Source organism: Manacus vitellinus, unplaced genomic scaffold (genome assembly GCF_001715985.3).
Source record: "Manacus vitellinus isolate BGI_N305 unplaced genomic scaffold, ASM171598v3 scaffold_55_pilon, whole genome shotgun sequence".
Lineage (NCBI taxonomy): Eukaryota > Metazoa > Chordata > Aves > Passeriformes > Pipridae > Manacus > Manacus vitellinus.
Window position 1 is genome coordinate 2596651 of NW_021940651.1, and position 22805 is coordinate 2619455.

A 22805-nucleotide genomic window follows, 5' to 3' on the forward strand; every position below is an offset into this window, starting at 1 on the left:
GCATATTATGTTCTCTGTTTCTATACAAATATAAATAGTTCTTTTTTATTTCAAAAATCCTTTTATATTTGATAGCTTTATTTGTGGAAAAGGATGACCAGTTCATCAGGTTCCTGCTGTACTACCCAGACAATTCCATCTCCTTTCTCTCCTCCTTTTTTTGAAGACTGTAACCCATAAACAACAGCCTGAATTATTTTTAGAAATTTGATGTGTTTTAAATCAATCTTTGTATCACTGTCCTGTACATGAAGGTTCTATAGATCTCCTAACATGTCTTTGGCATAGCACACCATGTCCCACTTAATACTTTTTTTTGTTTAAAAAAGTATATTTTCCTTTAGTAAAACAACTTAAAAGCATCTAATTCCAATTTTGTAAAATAATGTGTCACCTCTTGTGTTGCTTTGCAAAATATACACACACATTTTGGAAAAACATTGAGTACTGACATAAGGGAGTCTTCTGAAGTCTGATCTGTTTATAAGAAGTAAAATATAATTACAAACTCCATCTTCTGCATGAACCTCACATGAAGTCATTCAATTCAGCTTCAAGTGCTGCTGCCATTTCATCTGCTTCAGAGCTGCTTCCTTCCTCATCTTCATTGCTGGATTCTTTACTGGAGTCACTGGCAGCATCATCATCATCTAGTTTGCGCTTGTGACCCCTGGAAGGGCAGACAGAGATAATGTCCATGAATGGAGGTACCTCAGTGTTTACTGAGAGACTCGTATTCAACATGAGAAAAAAATGAGGCTAAGGGACTCAACTTTTTTTCAAGCCTAGACAGAAAGTACAGCACTTGCTTTTAAATTAACAAACAGCAGTCAGTTCACAAAATTCATTTTTTAATCGCTGTCGTTATTGTCAGCTGTAGGTGTAAAGAACAAAGTACTGTTAATTTTGTTTCTTCCATCCTTCTGAACAAGGAATGAAAACAAAGTATAAGACTATTCGAAAATAATGAGATTTACTTTCCTCTCGCATCCCAAAACAAAGAAGAAAGCCATTGTGCGAATGTGATATTGCCAAAATACATTATATGTTGTTACATAGTTTTGAAATATTCAAGTGTCTGCTTTTTTTATAAAAATAAAACCTTAACTGATTAACCAAATCTCACTGCACCAGCATCTACACTTTCATACTTCCAAACTTTGGGGGTCTCATGGTTCCCTTTTGTGTCTCTTTGGATTAGTACTGCCAGACTGAACAACACATTTCTTCACATCTCCGGAGAATGAATTGGTTTAAACAAGAAGCTGATGTGCACCATACCTTGCTGAAAGAATCATGTTCCTGGCTCTGAAAGATCTCAAAGGAAAATCTAACGCTTCAACTGGGACATAGTCATAAGCAAAAGAATTTGGATTTGTGGAATCCTAAAATCTCTTTTCCTTGCCAAATGGAATTTTATATCAGACATGTACTTCTGAGACAAAAATAAAGTTGAGATTCTGCATTGCACAGAATTCAAAACGAGCTGTAGAAACACGTTCAAAACCCTTCCTGATCATTTGATCAAATTTCAAGCAGAAAAATATATGCAAAGGGGATATCTCTTAAATAAATGTCCTTTTTGTTGCTGGGTGGGGTTTCATTAAGAAGAGAGTGAACCCACTTGCAATAATGAAAAACTAATAAAATTATCTTCTATCTTTTAGCAAAAAGCAGTAATTTAACAATAGTTAAATTACTTTATTTCTGAGAGCATAGAAAAATAGCATACAGCAAGAAAGACCTTTGATAAATACTGACATGAACTATGCATATCCAGAAGAAATAAACACAAAGATTAACAGTCAAACTTGTGAGTTTGTAAGCAATGTTGAAATACAAAGTCATTTTTATTTATACAGGCATTCCTACTGCTGTTTCCCAAGACACAGGAATGCTCACTAGCCCAGACTACTTCATTTGTAGGCTGGTTGAGCGACACTTGGCCTCCCCTTTCTCAGCTTTTCAGGGAGATGGACAAGAGATCAGGAGGGGAGACCAAATCAAAATGGGAAGTGAGTTTTCTTTTCTGCTGCACCTGTGGGACAAAAAGATAAACTGATGCTGCTTTACAGTGTTTCCTCACAGTGATGTTATGTGGATTTTGCTGTTCAGTGCAGGGTGGTAGGAGTGATGCTCCTGGGAGGTAAGGCTGAAGCCCTGTGATTCAATCTGGGCTCTAAATGCCTAACAAGGAAAAACGGGATGAAGTGAAAGCCTTTCCTGAATACTTTGCTACTGAAACTCATATGTGGTGTGCTGAGGGAGTTTCAGGACACTAAATGCAGCCTAATTCACAATAAAAAGCAGTTTCTCAGGCATAACACTGATTATTTCCATGTAGCCTCTATTAGCATGCAGTTTGGACAAGGAAGCTCCCATACTTAAAATGCCCAGTTGGAAGAAATCTTAGTACATTTTCATTAAAAGCTATACAAATGTATGGAACTTGAGTTTCACTTGCTGGTTTCATGATGATTTCAGCCTTCAGAGCTAAAGCACTATTTTAGGCATTAATGATACCATTAGCCAGAGAAAAGCTAACTGGGAATTAAAGAAACCTAAAGGAATCTTACTCAGCAAAAGAAGAAACAAGTTGTGCATATTTAACAACTAGTGGATAAGAAGTATATGTATATATTTCTCAGTGTTGACTGAGAAATGAAGATAAATAAAGTCATGGAATCTATAGCACAATGTCCACAGCTGAAAACATTTGTATTCATCTGTTTGTAAGACTGCATCTATGGAAACTATGGTATTTATCCACTGAAAAATGAAATTACAGTCTGACAGCTATCAGTTACACATACGAAACATGTCCACTGCAGATGCTGTATTAAAGAACGTGTCAGGACAAGCAGGTTTTTAGAGTCATCCCAGATACTGTAAGTTTATCAAGACAAAAACCAATAGCACAGAGCCCGTAGAAAAAAAAAAAGGTCTATGAAGAAATAATATCTCACTGAAATAATATCTCGCTGTCAGTTGATTATGTTTTGAAAGTGTAGAACAGTTAATTTACTAAATAATTATGGCAAAGACTAGCAAATTAGTAATTTATGCAACAAAGCCACTTTTTAATTTAAATGTACTTCATAGTGAGGACAATCAACAAAACACAGGGATCTGAAATACCCAGTGTAACTAGTTTATTAAAAAATGGAGTTCTAGTCTACAAAAACACTTTCCAGAAAACCTGAAGGGATGGTACTTACATATTTTCATCCCTCATTCAGTTGTATTAAACAGTATCTTTGGAAACGCAAAAGACTGAACATCATCTATATTGTTGGTTCTTGTTATTTCAGCAAGGCTGGAATGACAGCTCTATTCAATCTAGATGTAAAAAATTCCTCACTCACAGGGAGGAAAAAGCCACGAAACAAAAAAAGAAAATGCAGCCAAATATTAGTCCTCTGCTAGAACCCCCCCAAACCTCTCCTGAATGTATTGTTTTTACTATGATATAAACACCTTTCAGTATCTGTGTACTGTAAACTGCAGCTTCACAGCTATTCCAAAAACATTGAAGTAAGTATCATGAAATCAAATGCAAAGCTAACTCTAATAGAAGTATGAAAGAAGAGCATCAGTAACACAGAGCTGCATTTTTTCTTTACAAATTCAGAAACAATTCTCCATTAATAAGTTCTACCTTCAGAGGAAAAGCAGTATATCCCCATGGCAGCATATCTACTAACATAACAATTTGAAACATAATATTTTAATTACATTTTTAATTATATTGTTCTCATTTTTTGTGCCCACTGCTTGTCATTTTCAGTTTCAGAGCCATAGTGCACAGCACTTCTGAGTGGAAAAGTTAAGCACATACAGGATTCCTTCTTACTATTTAGAGAAAATGTTTCAGTAGTATGCTGCAGGCTTCCATTAACCTAATTTGCATTTTTAAAAGGAATTTTGCTTGACTGCTATTAAAACCCAAACATAACCATAATAACTTTACATAACTTTTATAATCTTTAACTTTGCATATGAACAATTGCCAAAAGACTGAATGTAGAACTTTAAATATCTGACAATTCTGTGAAAAAACTTCTGCAATTCACATTTCCTTTCCCTTTGCACTAGTATTTTTCTTTTATAATGCCCACTACCAGGAGGTCCACCAATTCATGTGCTTGAGAAATCTTTCAAAAAGAGATTTACATTTAAAACCTGCCCACATATTTAAACTAATTATCAAGATATTTAAATCAACTATAAGTGTAATTCACAATGATATTAAAAATGAAAAAATATTTGTAATTATATATGTATAAAAGTGGTTTTAGGCAAATTTAATCTATAGAATGCTAATGAGAAATATACGTAGTGGTATTCCAAATGAAGAGACAGAATTACAAAATTGCAATAGCACATGGTTTATGCATATAAAAAATAGCACATGAAAAGTTACTGAAAATAAAAATTTATTCAGTTCTTGATCTCTTAAAATGATCACTAAAATACAATTGCAATATACAACTACAGGTCAAATGAAAACTTCATTCTTATAATTTCAATTTAAATTTAGTTCACTGAAAGAGCCATAGGGAACAAAGCAGTGAAAAAATGTTCAGCACCTGATGCTTCTACAGTCTTAAGGCCTTAATTTATAGTTTGTTGGAAATAAATAATATTTGGAAAAACACTTTTCTTCTATTAACTGAAAAGCAGATTGTGTTTGGTTTGTTCTGCACCCTAATGGCACTCCTTTAAGAAACAGTGCTACAATAAAATAGAAACATCTAAACTAGCAGAGGAACTCCAAGGGCAACATAACCCTTGTTTATAACAAAGCAAATGCAAAACTTTTCCAAAGCTCATTTTAAACCTGCAAAAGAAAACTATAGCAAATATTTAAAAAATTGTTCACATATCCTTTAAACTCCAAATATCCACAATCCCCAACTCTCTCTGTAAGATGTAAACTAAATTATTGCAAATTGACCTGATTTTTTTCAATAACTCCTAGAAGAGGTGCAGTAACAAAGTAGAGTCTGTAGACTAAATGTGTTTAGTCTTTTACAAGCAATCAGCTTACAGTACTGACATTATAAATCAGGACTTAAATTTGCTACCAAATACAGCCAAGTTGCTGTCTAATTGGAACACTCACAGCAGCCATAAGCAGTTTGAAAGGCAAAGGGCATTTGGAAATAGCATGCTGCCTTCCAACAGCATTACAGCCCTGCAAGACAGCCTACACTGCCACAGGCACACCTCTGAAGTTCAACGTGGAAGGTGTGTCCTGTTTTCGCACACACCTAGAGCACAGCTTTCTGTAAACTCCTTCCATAATGAAAAGAAGGTGATGTGGCATTTAGTAATGCAACTGGAAGTTGACTACCTTCCATAGTAATTTGACTATGGGAATGACTTATCTGGATAAACTAGTTCTGTGGCAATATCCTTCAGTTATGAAGAATTAGGGCTGGTTATCCAGGAAAACTGTTCTTCAACCAACTTTGAAGATGCCAGCCCAGTACTTGGCTAACAAAGTTAAAGTTCTTGAGATCTGAGAACACACAGACTGAAAATCAAAGTTGTGATCATTAATACGTTTCATGGGACAGACAAGATGGTTAAATTTTCAGGGAGATGTTCTAAGTTTTGCAGTTATATTTTCTTAATATGAGATACATGGCAATATCTTTTAAGATCCCTTCCAAGCCAAACCATTCTATGTTCTTTTCTATACACTTGACATGAGAGTGAGCAATTGTCCATAGCATGCCTGTAACTCAGGTGTCTGCCCTCTGGCAATTTCTCTCATTCATCTGTGCAGGAACATGGAATTTTCTGTCCCGGTGCTCTTTCCTGGCACAGCACAGCACACTGCCAAGCATGCTTGTTTTAAGAGCAACAAATAGCACTAGCCCCACACTGGCAAGCTGGAGTGTGTGTTTTCACTTTTCGCTTACGCTATGACAAACAGGACAATATTTAGTGTAACAGGAACAAATGCCAGACACCTCATATATTTCCTCAAGAACTCATCCAATGCTGTCGGCAGGATTACAGGATGATCCAGAAATCTAATATGCAGAAAAATGCACTGAGAATGTTTCTTGCACAGCACTGGGGTGCAGAGAGAGTCCCTGCAGTTGGAGGAACAGCACGCGTTTAATGCTGCTCACAAAAGCGTCTTCACAGGCACCCACCAATTCCAACTGACAGCTCCAAAGCGTATTTTAACTAACACAACAGTAAAGTGAGATCTAATTAAATTCTGTACAGCTTCAGTGCCTTTCTGCTTTAAAATCTAGCACACCTGTGCACAATTCTAATGGTGAGAAACTGTTTTGGAAACTGAAAACCATCTTAACAACAGCTTTATAGTTAGTTCTCTGAAGTAAACACTCAATGTATATCTAAATGGAAAGAGTTTTTAGAGTCAGGAAGTCACAAAAAATTTAAAATAAAAACAGAAATTACTACAATGTGTCAACAATGATATTTTGCAAATTTTGCTAAAATTGTCCATTTGACAAGCCTGTGTTTCCCTGATATTTATATCAAGGGGAAAGTTTAATAACAAGAAAATCACCGCAATGGTAGTTTCTTAACAATGTTTTCTTAATGTTTCCTTAAGAATGGTGATTTCTTAGCAACTAAACATTTGATTGGGATATTTCAAAAACAAACAGTGTAGCAATAAAACTTTAAAAGGAAAGGCTGATGTTCCCTGCACTGAACTAATTTAGATACAGATATTAATTAAATTGGGTAATGGAAAACTGAAAAGTTGAACATACAATTTTGCTTCTGAAAGATAAATAAACTGTGCCTCTAAAATATTACTTGCTATTTTATTAACTTCAAGTTGTTTAAAAATAATCCACATAGTTGTTACAAGAAGATATTTATGACACACAACATTGATTATTTCTTCAAAAGGCAACTGTGACAGTGGCAGTTTTATATCACACAACAAATATTCCTGTCGCTGATGTGTAGAAGACAACAGAAAATTAAATATCCTTTTGACTATGTGGAATGCCAGACTATTACCTGACACTTCCATAATGGAAAATGCACAGATGCACTCTGGCATATCACTTCTTAATTGTTTGCAGCAAATTCTCTTTCCAGCTTCTTCTAGTTTACAAGTATCATCCATTCTGACAACAAATGTAAGATTTGTAGCTCTGTAGAGATTCTGGGTAGCTCTGGGAGGCTGTAATAGGAGATACCAAGAGAGGAGATACTTCCTTCCCAGTGCCTGGATGGGCATTGTAAAGCAACTCTACTTGGATTTGGTTTGAAAAAAGTCTTTTGAAAATGGACTAATTCTTCAAACTAACTTCTTTTATAGGAAGTAGTGAGAGATAGTTTCAGATAGTGATGAAGAATAATGTTCTCACTAGAGATCTAAATATGAGAAATTGTTTTAAGAAATGGTAGCATGCAATAAAAAAATAAGATGAAAAGTGGGCAAAAAAATATAAGATGTATGGGCAATTTAGAAAATTCAAAACCATACATCAAAAGAAGGAGTTAGAAAAGAAACAGCACCTGATTTATCTGAGAAAAGTCAAATTGCTTTCATTTTTCTCACAGGAGCACATTGTACGTGCAGGTACCCCTGTGCCAATATAGTGGAGTACAACTCCAGTTGGAAGACCCAAGCACTGCAAAGTAATGCTTGGAATCCTGGTTGGATTTGCCAGCACGGCTCAAACATTAAGAACACTCTTCAAGATGCATTATTGGGCTTCTTAACAATTTAGGATGTAATTTAGCAGATAACACGCTGACTGTGCTAACCAAGGAGGTTGGAAGTGGGATTTTGTATATAGCAGCTTTCAAAAATAGATATTCATAGATTATCTTAATATATATGTTAATACATATGTTAAGGGCTACACTAAGTTATACTGTAAGATAAGATGATTTTGTCAAAACCTTTAACTCTGATTTTTACTAACTCTTTTATTACTTTGTCCTTCTTTCAATAAATCATTGAGATTAAACTGCAAATAGCTAAACTCCACATCCTTCTAGGATGTTCATTCACTGAGTTTGCTCATTAGAATATTAACTAACAATATCTCTGTTTCAACATAAAATATAAAAAATAATACAAAACAAATCACTGATTCCGTATGGATACTGGTAATAATGTCATCTCCACTGGAACACAAAAAAACCAGACTTCAAATTCCTTTAAAACTTTATCAGAAAACTTCAGCACTTCCAAGGGCAAGATATGTTATCCTGGCACTTCTTATCCCCACACCTCCTCCTTCCCCAAATTCCAAGCCCTGGCAGCTTGTATTTTTCTTTATTTATTGGTCAAAACTGTATACAATAAATCTTCTTTTCCATGTAGTAAAACACGTTTGTGAAGACTTTGTTTTGGAGACACAACAGCACTGAAATACAAAGCTACAAAGAACCTAGAAAATAATTTATCAGCATTTGGCTTCAGACATTCAAGCGTGCTTAAAGATGTTTTAGAAAAGCTAGTAAATTACAAAATGAAATTACAGTGACAGGAAGTCACTTCTTGGTAAAAGAAATGTTGAAAAATTTGTTAGAAATTGGGCTAGAAACTGCTAGGTTTCCATGAGAAACAGAGGAAAGTTGTAAGAATATCTCACAGAACTATGTGACTTCTACATCAGTTTTATAAGGTTTGCATAAATGATACATACAGCGTACCAATAATAAAATACATTCAAACCAGAATACTATCCATCTTTCTTTAAACGTGCACTACCATTAAACTCCCTAAAAAGTGGGTCTGCATTAATTAAATCTGGACCTCTACAATACTGGGTCATTGAGAGCCACAAATTCCATCTGGATCAAACAGGCATATGCCAACCAGCCTATCTGCCAAATGAAATCACACCACTGAGAATTCACCGTACCTGTTGTTTTCACACTATGACAAACTACCCGGTGCAGCAGATCGCAGCTCTTCTGCCTCACAGTCACCATCCCCTCTACATTCTGCTCCACAGTTTTTTCTGTCGGTATTTCTGGAATAAAATTGAACTAACAAAAGGCAGTTTATACCTGATCTGTACTTTCTGATGCAAAGTTGCAAATTTTTATGATGGTGCGGTCCAAAAACCAGATTCACAGTTCAGCTGCAGCCTTTCCCATACCACTAATGAATAAGACATCTGAAGGAGAAGATGCTCATTATCTATTATCAGTCCAGAGTAACAGGCAGAGTAACAGCACACTGAGCCTGTGTCCCAGTTACAGCTGGGATAGAGTTAATTTTCTTCCTAGAAGCTGTACTGTGGGGTTGGATTTAGTATGAGAGTAATGTCGATAATACACTGATTGCTTAGTTTTGCTCAGCAGTGCTTACCCTGAGCCAAGGGCTTTTCAGTTTCCTGTGCTCTGCCAGTGAGGAGCTGCACAGGAAGCTGGTGGGGAGCATGGCCAGCTGACCCAAATTGGCCGAAGGGATATCCCACACTACAGAACATCATGTCCATATATAAAATGGGGGGAGTTGGCCAGGAGGGGCCAATCCCTCCTGGGGGACAAGGCAGCAGGTGGTGAGAAGTTGTATTGTGCATCTCTCTCTTCCCTTAGGTTTTATTTCTCTCTGTCCTTTTAATTACAATTATTATGATGCTGTTATTATTGTAGTATTTTATATTTCAATTATTAAACTGTTTTTATTTCAACCCAGGTAAATTATCAATTTACCTGGATACATGGATGCACACAAGAGGACTGTGTGAAAAGGTGTTTCTCTGGGCTCCAAATGACTAGAGAGCCACAGCACTTCAAACATTTATCAAAAACTAAGACTGCCACAAGCAGTTCTCTTTCTAGTTGCTGAGAATGAGACAGCCACACTGATGCCGGGACAGGAGCAAGGTCTGACATGCCAGGTAGGGGCCCGGATGGAAGAAAGACCAGACACTTCTCTGTGTGATTTCAGGAATAGAACTATTTTAGAGGCCCATTCCCAAGTGACTGAACACACTTCACAGCTGACCTCATTCAGACATACCCCTGCTCCTTTCCAGCCTGCACAGCTGGGCGACCCTTGGGGGTGGGGGCAGCAGCGCATGTGTGCAGCCGTGGCAGAGAGAAGCCTGACCACATATCGAGATTTTGCACGCAGTTCTGTCCCCACAGCTAAGGTGCAGTTCACACACCCTTGCTAACACAAGGAACACTAAAAGCCTTCTTGTATTACCATTCCAGACACAGTAGTCTGAAGCAAACAGCAACATCAGCTGAGACACGTCTTATATTTCTGTTGATTGCATCTGCAAGCTCTACAGGTTCTCTGCCTAGAGTAGGAACGTACTTTGCATGAGCATTTAACATGATCTGGTTTGTCTAATGCTTTATTTCACAGTAACTGGCAAAACATATACTGTCATGCATTCAGTTTAGTTTTCCAGTAAATATTTACTGGGATAGCTAAAGACACACTCAAGCAACACTGGTAGTTTGAGAAACAGCAAAAGGAGGCTCTGGACAGGAGACATTGCCTTCAGGAAATGGACCTCTTCTGTGCAATGTGGTGGCAATATGCTTGGGTAACACGGAAAAGGACACTTTTTCCTGCTGTGACATCTACTGTTGGGTGGGGAATTAAATCAATCCATATTCTGCTTTTCATGTGCTTCGCTGATAATAATGCAGGGACAAATCTCCAAAATCGGCTTGATACAACAGTCTTCTGAAGTAAGCTCGAGTTTTGTAAAAAATATGACTTTGTTTTTCCCAATGGAAAAACCTACTAGGAGTTCAAATCATTAATAAACTACTAACAAATGGGAGTATCTACTCATTTTGATTCCTGGATTTTCTCCCCCTGCATTAAAAAGCAGCACTGCTCTTCTTCTACCAATGTTTTTAGCGTGTGCTTCAAGCAGGCACATTAATTGTTGATATACACTGCTGTTTAGCAGCCATTACAGACTTGCAGGGGTCAAGATTAATGCACATTAGTTATTATGTGGAATTTAAAGTACTTTTAGAATTCATTAGGGAAATGAGAGCTATTTTTCTTGATCGGAACACTGCTGCCTTACAGAATTCCTGCTAATGTCCTAGGTCTCAACAGTGGCATACAATGAAGGATTAAAAACCTTCACTGACAGTTGTTAATGTACTTCTTGGTTTCCTTACTCTCAAGAGATATGTAGATATCCACATATCTTACTAAGGAAAAATTTAAATTGTTTAATAGTTCATAAATTGTACTGAAGCATTCAGCCTGACTAAAGAAAAAAAAGATGCTGCCTAAATTACCTGAAAGACAACCCCTGGCTATTCTTTAGTCCTCATGTTAGCTTTCTTATCCACACACAAACTGAAGCACTATGTTTACTACTTGCCTCACCCTGAACTTCTGCTTTACATCTTCCTTATCCCACTCCATTTGCCACAGATGCAAAACAGCATTAATATCTATGGACTGCTAGAATGGGGCAGTGTGGGGGGGTGGTAAGTCCTTAAATAGCCACACAGTGCTAGGGGAACTGTTATGTGAGTGGGAGCAGGATACTGGAAACGGGTGTTGGTAATTGTTCCCGTGCAGAAACAGAAATACATCCAAAACAACCTGATGCTCAAGTTCCTTATGTGAATCCAGAGCCCAGAGGAAGGAACTGTCCCCTGTGTGTGTCACAAGTGCTTTGAAGACACCATGACACCTACTCCTCCCTTTGTGAGTGAACACTAAGAGATGAGGTTTTTCAAATTCATTCAGGTTTTTAATTCTCCCCTTATCAAGTCAATAACTCCCAACTCGATTCCTATTATCCTAGTTTCTTGCAGCCTTCATTTCTTTAAACTTATATTGTACTCTAGGCATTTATGGATCTAGGTAATACCTTAATGAAATGCTTCATCCAATAGCACCTCTCCCAGTTGGACTACAGAAACCAGCATTGGGTAACTGCACTTAGTGTGTTGTTCTGAAAACTCTTAACTCCTGTCTGTGAGATTGTTTTGAACAATCCCACAGCCAACAATCTCAAGGGGTAGCATTACACTATCAAGAGTTCTCCTTAAGTAGAAGGTAAACAGCCAGCTCCCAGTACACTGGGTTAGGGTTAGGCTGGAATGTTGTCAGCACAGGCTCTCCTCCTCTTTCACCTCATGCACCTCTGCTGTAGGCTCCTAGGACTTGCTCAGGGCTATTCCTACTCCAAGGTAGTTAATCCATATGCTTTCCTCCAACTCTAACCTCAGCTTAATGTTCACTTAATCATGATATGCTAATTAATGCAAACAAAACATTTGTTCTTGATTCTGAGACAAACTCATCTTTACTGCAGAAACACAAGAAAAACAGAGCTAGATAAAAAGACAAACGTTGACCTAATTTCTTCTCACTAGTCCAGATCACTGCTGAGGCTTAGGGCTAGGGGCCTGGAAGGGTGCCAGGATCCTCCCTGCTGCACACAGCTTCATCTCCAAACTGAAGTGCTGTTTTCCAGTGCTTTGCACTTTCTTCTTTAGCTTGTCTCACAGTTAAACAAGAATCTCCTGCTGGAAAGCACGTCTCTTCTCTGTTCTTTCTCTCTGATTATGTGAATACCTCTCATCACTTTTCAGCCCTCACTCTTCCCAAAATAATAGTAACAAATGATTTCTATAGTCAGCTTCTACAAAATCCAGCTCTTGTAGACTGGTGCTTCTTGCAGATATATTATAGAAAATTATTTTCCCTCAGGCTCTAGTCACTCCATTGTCCCAGGATGGAAGCTATTAGTTAATGGCTCTGCAGTGATAAAAGGCAATGACTGCAGAAAGACTTATTTCAAATACAGTGATGCATTAGTGAGAAATCCATTTCATTACTTCACTCAGAACTCTAAGTTATACACAGATTCACTAAATCATTATACACAGCAAGATTTAAAAATGAAAAATGCAAGAATAATGGCAATTCCTGTACATGCTTTGGCATTTATTAGCACATTTAAGAAGACAAGGAGAACAAGGTAAATACTTATGCCTGATGACCTATATTACGGTTCCAAACTTTTGCTTCTGTATAAACTAGAAAAAACTGGCAACTTAGATTCCCAGTTCATTTTGCAGGTACCAGCACACTTCTTACGGAAAGCACAAGGGAAGCCTATTTATTATAAAAGTAAATTGAGAAAAATAAAGATATATTTTAGCAGCACTTTCCCAATTCTAGTAACATACAGACTTTAAATTGCCTGTGTGTCCTTCCTGTGAAGTATTAAAGCTGCCAGAACTTAAGCATCACCTAGACTTACATGATGCTTACAATATTGAAGTAGGAAAACCCACTACCAAAAAATGGTATTGATGACTTGGTATATAGAGAATTTCATTAAAAACATACTAACACAAACTAGCTTTCAAATCTGATACTTAAAACAATATAAGAGAACTTTATGTTATTTTTCACTTTTCTGAAGACACTTCTCTTCCTGATCTCAACCGCATATCACTACATTAATTAACAGGCATAACAACAATATCACGTGCAATCCAAGTAATAATAACTGCACACACAGACACAAGTGAACTGAATAATACTGTATCATTGCATCTAAACAACTTCTAGGTATTTCCATAGCAGACAGTAAAAGAAGCTGAAGGCAGATGGCCATTCTAACTAGACTGTATTTCAAAGCATTTTCAAACTTCCCAACTGATGTGGTCTAACACAAACACAAGTTTTATAACCCAGCACTTTGTGACAAAAGCAGTCTTGTGCAGTTTATGTCTTTTGGCAATCTGCATATTGTGGAGGGAAATGTGATGATACCACAGAATTATGTTAAACTATCTCACACAAGTTCAAAGTACCACTGTCCAGCTTTTTAGTGAACGATGAAAAAATCTTTATAGTTCTGTAAACAACTTATTCTTAATGTAAAACTTATTAGATTTAGGTGATATTTTAAGTGGAGAACACCACACTTATCCCACTAAATGCTAAAGAAACTTGGCAAAAAAGCAACATCATACCCATATGGAGAGAGACTTTGGAAAAAAATCTCTTAGAAAAAGGAAAGAAGGTTAAAAAACTCAACTGCAGTTTATATTTTATATGTCTGATGTGCAAAAAAACCCCCTCATATTTGTAGATATGAATCTTACTAAGCAACCATTTATTCAAGTTGTTTAGGAATGCTGTACAAGAAAAATAGCTCAGATATTCTTTCCAAAAAGAATCATCCCAGTAGAAACCAGCAAAACCCATTCAGTCCCCCTGAACTTCAGCTATGTCACCTGCCATGTAAGATTTATGGAGAAAACTCACAGGTATTAGTGATAATACTGATGTTTACAAGGACAAGATCAGCATCACTGACCATGCAACAACACTGAGCAGCACACTCACATGCATTCCATTCTGCTGCTGCAGGTGTGAGCCCTCACAGAGCAAGTAAGCGTTGTCCCTGCATGCTAGAGAGCACAGCCAGCTCTCTTAGGAGAAGTGCCATGGACATAATATGCATACCCACAGCTCTGGTCATTTTAGGACTGTGGGAACAGCCCAGCTACACATTCAAGAGCTGCCTCCAGATTAATCCAGGCTCTAGTAATGCACAATATAATGAAGTCAGTTGGTTTTCCCATTAATTCTATGCCAAGGTTTGCTTGGTTGGGTCTGAGAACTTTTAGATTGCACATTCACTTTCTGAAGGACTTTAGGAGGATAAGTGTCTTCATTTTAGAGAAGGAAAAAAAAAGCTGCAATGGAAACTTAGCACCCTGAAACTCTGAGCAAACATGTTCAAGCTGTGTACTTGCTCCTTGTAGGAAACACAGAGAAATACAAGACCAAGACTGAAGTCTCATGATCGAAATGTGAACCAGCACCTTGGTTAATTTTAGCTGCAGTTAATAGTCTAGATGTGTGAAAGTTCACACTCTCACTGTTCTCTCCTGTGACTTTTTTTTTCTTACCCAGTTAATGATCTGAGGCTTTCCAAAATGCATGTTCCTCTTTAATAGATATTATATTAGACCTTTGCAACAATTCAAAGTATTTCAGAATTTGTTAGAAATAACTGTGAAGGGAATGATGTCCTTCTGTGATTTCTCCTGAAGCAGACTTTGTATCTATCACTTGTTCTGTGTGTACCAATGACATACATATGCCAGGAGGACCTTCCTCTTCAACAGTTGAATCGGCAAACCTTTTTTTCCCTATGGATTTATGTATTTCTGAATATAAAGCAGATGTAGTTAGACCTGTATTTTCTCAGCAACCTTTCAGTAATTTTCAGATTTTGCAGTAAACGGAGATGAAACCAATCAGGTATCTCAGCATCCTCCTGCACAGTAAAATTCCACTCTTCCTTTTTCACACATTAGTAATTTCAACACAGAAAAACTATTTTATCAAGGAGAAAGAAAAAATTCAGGATACATCTCTGACAAACAGAAAGAAGGAGAGATCTGTAGCATTTCATGCAAGAATACAGCAAAATGAGAGATAAATACAAATATATAAAAGAATTAAAATTGTTTCTCCATTTTGACATGAATTGTAAGCCTAGCTCAGTAGCTGGAAAAGTAGACTTTCAGGCAATTATATCTCAAAAGCTTTACTGAAGAACTCCCATTCAAACACATCTTTGTTGAAGTTTCAAAATCAAAAGTTTGAGCGTCAGGTGTCAAAGATCAGCTCTGGAATAATTTGTAATTCATGCAACCCCTTTCATTATGGAACAGTAACTTAGAAGAACAGGATGAAGACGTTGCTTCCACTGAAGTTCTAACTATAACAACCCATTTGTTAGAATCCTTAGTCTCCTGCAAAACTCGGTTTGTTACTGCAAACTCTGGATATGAGGAGCAGCTCCTTTTCATCTGTTCATCATACTAAAGTACTTTCAAAGCTAGGCTAGTACTTTAAACACTGTACTTTTCCCAGTACTCTGGAATTACTATTACCCACGCTATATAACAGCATTTTTTTTTTTAAACAAAAGGGGACTTGAGAAAAAATTACTATGCAATTCTAAGGTTTGTATCACCCTCTGAAAACTAGTTTACCCTGTGCTTACATCCTCCCCATCGCAGCATGGACAGTGACATGTTAAAGGCCTAGTCATGCATACACATCACTTCCATGACTCTACTGGAACTGTACCTTCTGGATAATAAAAAATCTGCACTTAAAAAAGTTTCCTGCTTTCCACAGGATTACGAGCATGCTTATGTGAAGAAGAAAAGCATACAAATGTGAGCAGTAGCTAGCTCTGTGTGTGTTGTAGCTTTGCATCTGCAACATTACCTTTCTATTTTAATTTAAAAACATATTTCTTCCCTGAAAACTGTTTGGAAAAACCTGAGATACCTTAAGGGGAAAAAAAATAAAGTATATTTTGAATTGATGTGTGCTTCCTCACATTGGACCTCTCTAGTGACCAATAATTCTTTTTGCTACTTTGTTTTTGAAGATTAGTGAAATCTACACGTTTCTCCCATTTGTCAAATAAATCCTAAGTAAATTCATCTGAAACATGATATAACACTTCAGAAGGCACAAATGTGCATCAGGGACAGGTAATCTCCCTTAAGTATTCCATAAGGCATCCATGAAGAATTTCTTATACCTTTAGCTTCCCTCACAGAATCTTAGCATAACTTTATAATAGAAGTGCTAAAGAAACCTAAGGCTAAAGGCTGTCAACATTGTTGTTTAATCTCTTAAATGTCACAATCAAGAATCACAGTAAAGGAAACTAAAGCAATGCATGCTTCCCAAATGAAGGTGCAAGCACAAAGCTTGCTTAATCACCCCACATACCTTTCCTAAATCCCCAGATTTTAACAGTATTCAAAATTTTCTTTTTAAGCACAAAGAATATACAAGATTACATCCCAGACAAACAAGTGAAATATATTTTAACAAGAACACACAATTTCCTACAAGATTCACTTATGAGTCCTCAGGGCAAAACTGCTAAGGTTGAGCAGCACAGATCTTTCTGTCAGACACACGTTTATCCCTCAGAGCTGACACCTGAGTTTTGGGGAGAGTTGCCCAGTTCCTTCCCCTTTTTATTTTTTTATATAATTGGCTAAGATATACTATAACTAAATATATACATATATTAAAAGCTAATTCTTTATTTATGTGGCAGTTATAGTATAAAAACTATTGCTTTTAAAATGCTTTATCTTCACCACGTACGTAAGATATAAATCACTTAAAATTTCATATAGAGATTGTAATTTGAACTTTTTTTTGTTAGTGTAACATAGCTTTATGTCTGTGCTGCCCAAGAAGTCATGAGTTTCAGTCTCCCTCTTACCATATTTTATGATGCCCAGATAAAATCAAAATACGGTTTTATCAATTGTCCTTTCAAAAATCTTAAAATTACTTCAAATTCCTTATGTAATGGAAACAGATGACAACTTTCTGAAGCCTAAGGAAAAAAAGAAGACAGATGACACTGAAGGGAGAAAATAAATGATCAGGAATTCAGAGAATATAAAAGCCTAAGCCGGCCAATGGGAATTATTAATTAATGTTTTTATTTATAGAAAGATGTTATGGCATATTCATTTAGAAGAGTGGCTTCAGAAAATGGGAAGTCTAACCAATTACAGAGCTGTAAAACACTACCAGTAAGACTAACTGACAAAATATCTAAGACAGGCACTTCTGTACTTAAACTCTTAAGACATTTAAAGAGTACGACTCAAACTTCTCTTCCTCCAACTTGGGAGTCACTGAAAGACATACCTAAAAGAAAATGCTATCATCCCATTATCTCTGAAAGGGATAGAAAGGGTGCACCACAGCAGGAAGAAACTCCAGTCATGACTCTGCCACACTACACGTATGCGGTGCTTTACACCCAAAGTACATAATTTTGATTTACAAGAGTCTATTTTCCTCTCAAATGTCTTCAGGATTTGATTTTGCCAGGTTCTCTTCCCTCTGATCCCTCCAGAACTATCTGGTTCCTTACATCAAGCTACCATCCCTGGCACTTCACATATTTTCTATTAGTTTCCCTAAAATTTTTATCTTCCTTTCTTCTTCTTGTGCCTTCTTTTCTAATTTAAACTCTCCCTCAGCATCACAAGAGAAACCTGCCTTTTTGCCAAGATATCCAACCATATTGAAAGTGATGAAATGGAAGGGATCCCCAGCTCAAAACAACATTGCAAAGTGTTCTGCCGGAAAGAAAAAGATATTCCTTGATAAGCAATATGGATGTCATAGGCATTACACTCTAATATTCATCTCTTATAAATTATACTTGTGTCCACAGCTTCTGCAAATAAAGCATCACATTAAAGTTCATATCTTCCTTTATGAACTGTGAAGGACATTAAATCCACGAGGAGCTGGAAGGAGAACTTCACAAAAATAGGCAATGGTAATAGTTCAAGGGGTTGTTTCCTTCAGTTGTAGACTGAAGGAAAACTATCTAGGCTTGAGAAAGTTTGTGTCACTGTTGTCGACCTCTTTCAGAAGATGAGCCTTTCTACTGAGAACATGACATTCTTTCCTCTTCTTTCTTCCACACTTTAATGCAATACGTCAATAGTATCTAGTGAAAGCTATTTTTATTGGGAACAGTTTTTAATAACTGGCTGCTATTGATCAAATATTTTTACCAGAAAACTATTCTTACAAAGAAATGTTCCTTAGTTTTACAGCTGTACAAAACAGGGGCAGCCAGACTCTATGGGGAGAGTCACTTCCTTCCCCTTCTTTCCAGCAAGATATACAAAGATCAGATCAACATCACAGGATAAGCTGGGTTATCCTTGACAATAGAGAACTCAGGTAAATCAAGTATTATCAGGTCCAGCAGCACAGTCCAAGAGACATCAAGCAAAATTTAGATCCATTGATAGAAGCTAGGGCACTGCAAGACCCAGATTTATGTTACTGCAGCTCCAGAGAATGTTCTCAGATGGGTGCAAAAGTAGTGGAATAAAGGAAAACACATCTCAAAATAAGCCCTTCAGAGATAGCACACTGGAAACATCCTATTTGTATTGCATGGACCTACCTCAGTTCTGGGGGCTTTATAAGCTACCCAAAAGAGACTACCCAGCTGGCAATTGTGCAGCTTGGAGGTGTCAGACCTGAATTTGTACTATGCTCGCTCAACTTCAGCATTTCAGTGTCCATAAGTATGCATCTAGCTCCTAGCTACCTTGGTCAAATATTTACCCCATGTTCCCTATTCCTTCACTGCACAGCATGGCCTCAGCCTTCCTCCTACAGCACTGCACACCACTGAGCTCAACCAACACAGAAGCCAGTGAGGAAAGGTGTTTTGCTGGATCTCATTCATAAATGAACAAGTGAGTGCTGAGGGAAGTGGGTGATGTCATTGTGAGACCACTCTCAGTCTTTAAGTGATTACGGTGATTGAGAGGTGCCTGATGACCAGAGGAATGCAAATGTCACTCCTATCTTTAAAAACAGCAGGATCAAGGGAACTACAAGGCAGGTCAGTCTCACCTCAGGCCCTGAGAAGATGAAGGAGCAGCTGATCTGGGAAACTATTTCCAGCCACATGAAGGACAAGGTGATCAGGAGTGGTGAGCACAGCTTCACCAACAGGAAACTGCTTGGTCAAACTCAAACTTCTATAATGAAATGACTGGCTTGGTAAATGAGGGGAAAGTAGAGAATACTAAGGACTTTGACACCATCTCTCACAAGATCCTCATAGACACTGTTGATGTAGGGATAGGGTGTGGATCTAATCAACATGTACAAAATCCTGAAGGGATAGTGTAAAGAAAATAGAGTTAGGCTCTTCTCAGTGGTGCCCAGTGACAGGACAAGAGGCAACAGGCACAAATCAAAATATAGGAGGTCCCCTCTGGACATCAGGAAACAGTTGCTCACTGTGACGGTGATTAAGCACTGGCTCAGAGAGCTTACTGAGGCTTCATCCTTGGAGATACTAAAAGCTGCAGCATCCTTGGAGATAATAAAACCCCGCCTCTCTAGCTCTTTTGAGAAATCCTGTCTTACACAGGATTGTCATCAAACAGCAGAAATTTCATGATTGCGCAAAGAGCCTGATGCAGAACAAATGCTAGAATAGACTTGCAGAGACATGAAATCATTCATCTTACCTGCTATGGGAGCTACTCCCAGTGCTGAGCACCTGGGCACCCATGTGAGGGCCAGAACTTGAGAAGACTGTACTCACCTCTGGCGCTCTCCCTCCCTTGCTTGTTCTCCCCATCTTTCACCCAAATATATTCCAAAACTTTTGGAAAAAACAGTGGCATGCTGGTTCTGCCTCCACCACCACAACAATAGAGCACAGAGATGGGCAGACAGCTAGATGACTTGCTATAATGAGATCTACTTTTCCCATAATTTTCATCCTCCATTGCCTCAAATACAACTCAAACCCATCCATTACATTCTTCCCAGGTCTGGCTATGCCAGTCATAATCAATCACTGCATAGTCTCCAGTGCTTTACAGACTGATGCATCAGGTCTCACAGAGAAAAAAGGATCATAGCTGAACAAATCTGGGTTATACATTACAAAGACAAGACATTAAGAGATCTATCTTTGCAAACCTGCTGAAAATTTGAATCTCTTCCTCCCTGACAACTCATGACACCAGAAGATAACAGAAAAATCAGAAAATAAGAACAGCTTCCTGTGGTTGGAAGGGTTTCCAGAGTCTCATCTGTCTCATTCTGAATTTGGGATGGCGGTTCCTTATGAATTCTGTAAAGGAAAAACTTCTCAAGGGATACTCGAGGTTTCTGGACAAAATCTACAGAATCCAAGAGACTTGCTTTCTAACTGAAGCATTCCTTCTGTTCACCTGGACATATCTATATTTGTGCCTACATTTTTGTATGTGGACAGAACACAATTTCAAGCAAGAACACACAACACTATACCATTGAAAACACTGGTAACTCATGACTCAGGCTCTACAGAGAACAGAGTGAATAAGTGCATCATACATTCCATTTTCTGATTTTCTCAATGCAGCAGCTCACATATCTAAAACTGAAGATGGTACAAACTGCCTGTTAGGTTCTCCCTGAGTGTGTAAGAAAATGTGTTTGTACACACTAGAAATAATTAAGCTGTTGGGCTGCTTGCTTTCCAAAGTAAGCATCCTGAACAGGAGAACAATCTTAGTTATTGCAGTTTTTCACCTTTAAGTCTTCCTGCAGGTTGTAAATACAATTCGTACACACAGTCAAGAGAAGACTTTGTAATATAAATCATAATTTTTCAGTGTAAGTGGATGACACTAGAGTCTTACAGACAACATTATAGGAGTAAAGCCAACTATAAAACTGCAGAGAAGACTTCTCTGAAAAAAAAAACTAGGCAAACTGCAATAACTTTTTTCTCTAACACGTTGAATATTCAAATTCATTTTCTCAAGTATTTTTCTTAGTTTTCTTGAAAACCACAGGCACACTGTTTACCAACAAGACTAATTTGCAGCTGCAAACACAACTGTAATTTAGTCTGCAACTTAACTGAAGTTATAGTAGGTATATTTTTAGTAACAGCTTGAAAATTTAGGCCATTAAATTCATTAACAAGCTTGAAGATATGAATGACTCATCTACTTAAGTGCTTTTATAAAAAACCTAAGCCATGCATTCATTTGCTTATATAGCTGATTTTGCCATTCATCAGTGTCACGCTTATAATTTAAGTAATTTACAACTTGAAATTTTAAAATAAAGCAATGTACTGCAATGTCCCAACATTTAAGGGATCAAGAAATAACTACAAAATTGTGTTCACTGTCTAGATATGAGACTATCAAAAGTGATAAAAAAAGGAATTGAACCCTGTAAGTGTATAGAAGTTTAAACAGAATAATTCCAGTGACTTTTCTACTATTGCCCTGTTGACACTGTATGTACTGAGAAAATACATTTGGCATTTATGCATGTGGTCATACAGCTGATTAAACTCAGAAAGAGGGTTTTACTCCGGACAAGCCCTCAGCTCATTTTGCAGATTGAAGATGTATTGGGGGCTGGTGTATGGAGTTAAACCCCAGCTTATAATGATCTAAAGGAAATTATGAACTCCAAGACCCCTCAGGGAGGCACACCAAAGTTTTGCTTCAAAGGTGCACTCCATATCTGGACTAAAACATGCACACTCACCATCATCATTTGCTTCTCTGCTGAGGGCTGAGTACCTAATACATACACAGGAACTTCATTTCCCATAACTGCTTTCAAACATTTACCATCACATGTACTATAGTTTCCCCCTCTGATTTATCTCTGAAGAAATCTGAAATAAATATCCATTTATTTTATGCTTTTGCTAATTTTGTTCTCTAAATAGTCACAGTAGTTCAAACTATACTTGATGATTCATGAGCTTTTAGATTTTTCCACATGAACTTTTCTATATGAGATCAAAAAGTTTAATTCCTTTAAATTAGGAAAAAAATAAAAAGCTTCTTTACCACAGGAGCATCAGAAAACTAAACACAAAAGCTAAAAGTGAAGGATACACAGACCAGGTCTGGAGGTTTAAGACAGTAATGTAAAGATCACTTCTCTTTAAAAACTCAACAAATTGGTACAGATTTTATCTTAAAAATCCCCCTGGGGAAAAGTCCTCTCAATCAGAGAGCATATAACAAATGAAGAAGAAAATTATTTTTCACCGAGTTTGTAATTTTGAGGTTATTTACTCGTATTAGAGAACTCCAATCAGTTTTTCTAAAAGGTAATGTCAACCTCCCTTTCTAACACCATTATCCTCTTCTGTGTCAGATCTCCCAGATACCCTTCCATTTGTAGAAATTATTTTTTTCTTTTCCTTTCTTTTTTAAATAGAAATGTAACATTCAAC

The 22805-nt window shown here is 37.2% G+C and overlaps 1 protein-coding gene across 2 annotated transcripts in view; it reads right to left on the reverse strand.

Annotated features, from left to right (window-relative positions):
- Window positions 1-220: 220 nt before the first annotated feature.
- The window catches only part of CTDP1 (CTD phosphatase subunit 1), a 99754-nt gene continuing 77169 nt past the window's right edge, over window positions 221-22805 (reverse strand). For both annotated transcript variants that reach the window (XM_018081673.2, XM_018081672.2), the window contains one exon: window positions 221-670. In XM_018081673.2, coding sequence (XP_017937162.1) covers window positions 529-670 — 142 coding nt within the window. In that variant the 3' untranslated portion in view covers window positions 221-528. The remainder of the gene's footprint in view (window positions 671-22805) is intronic.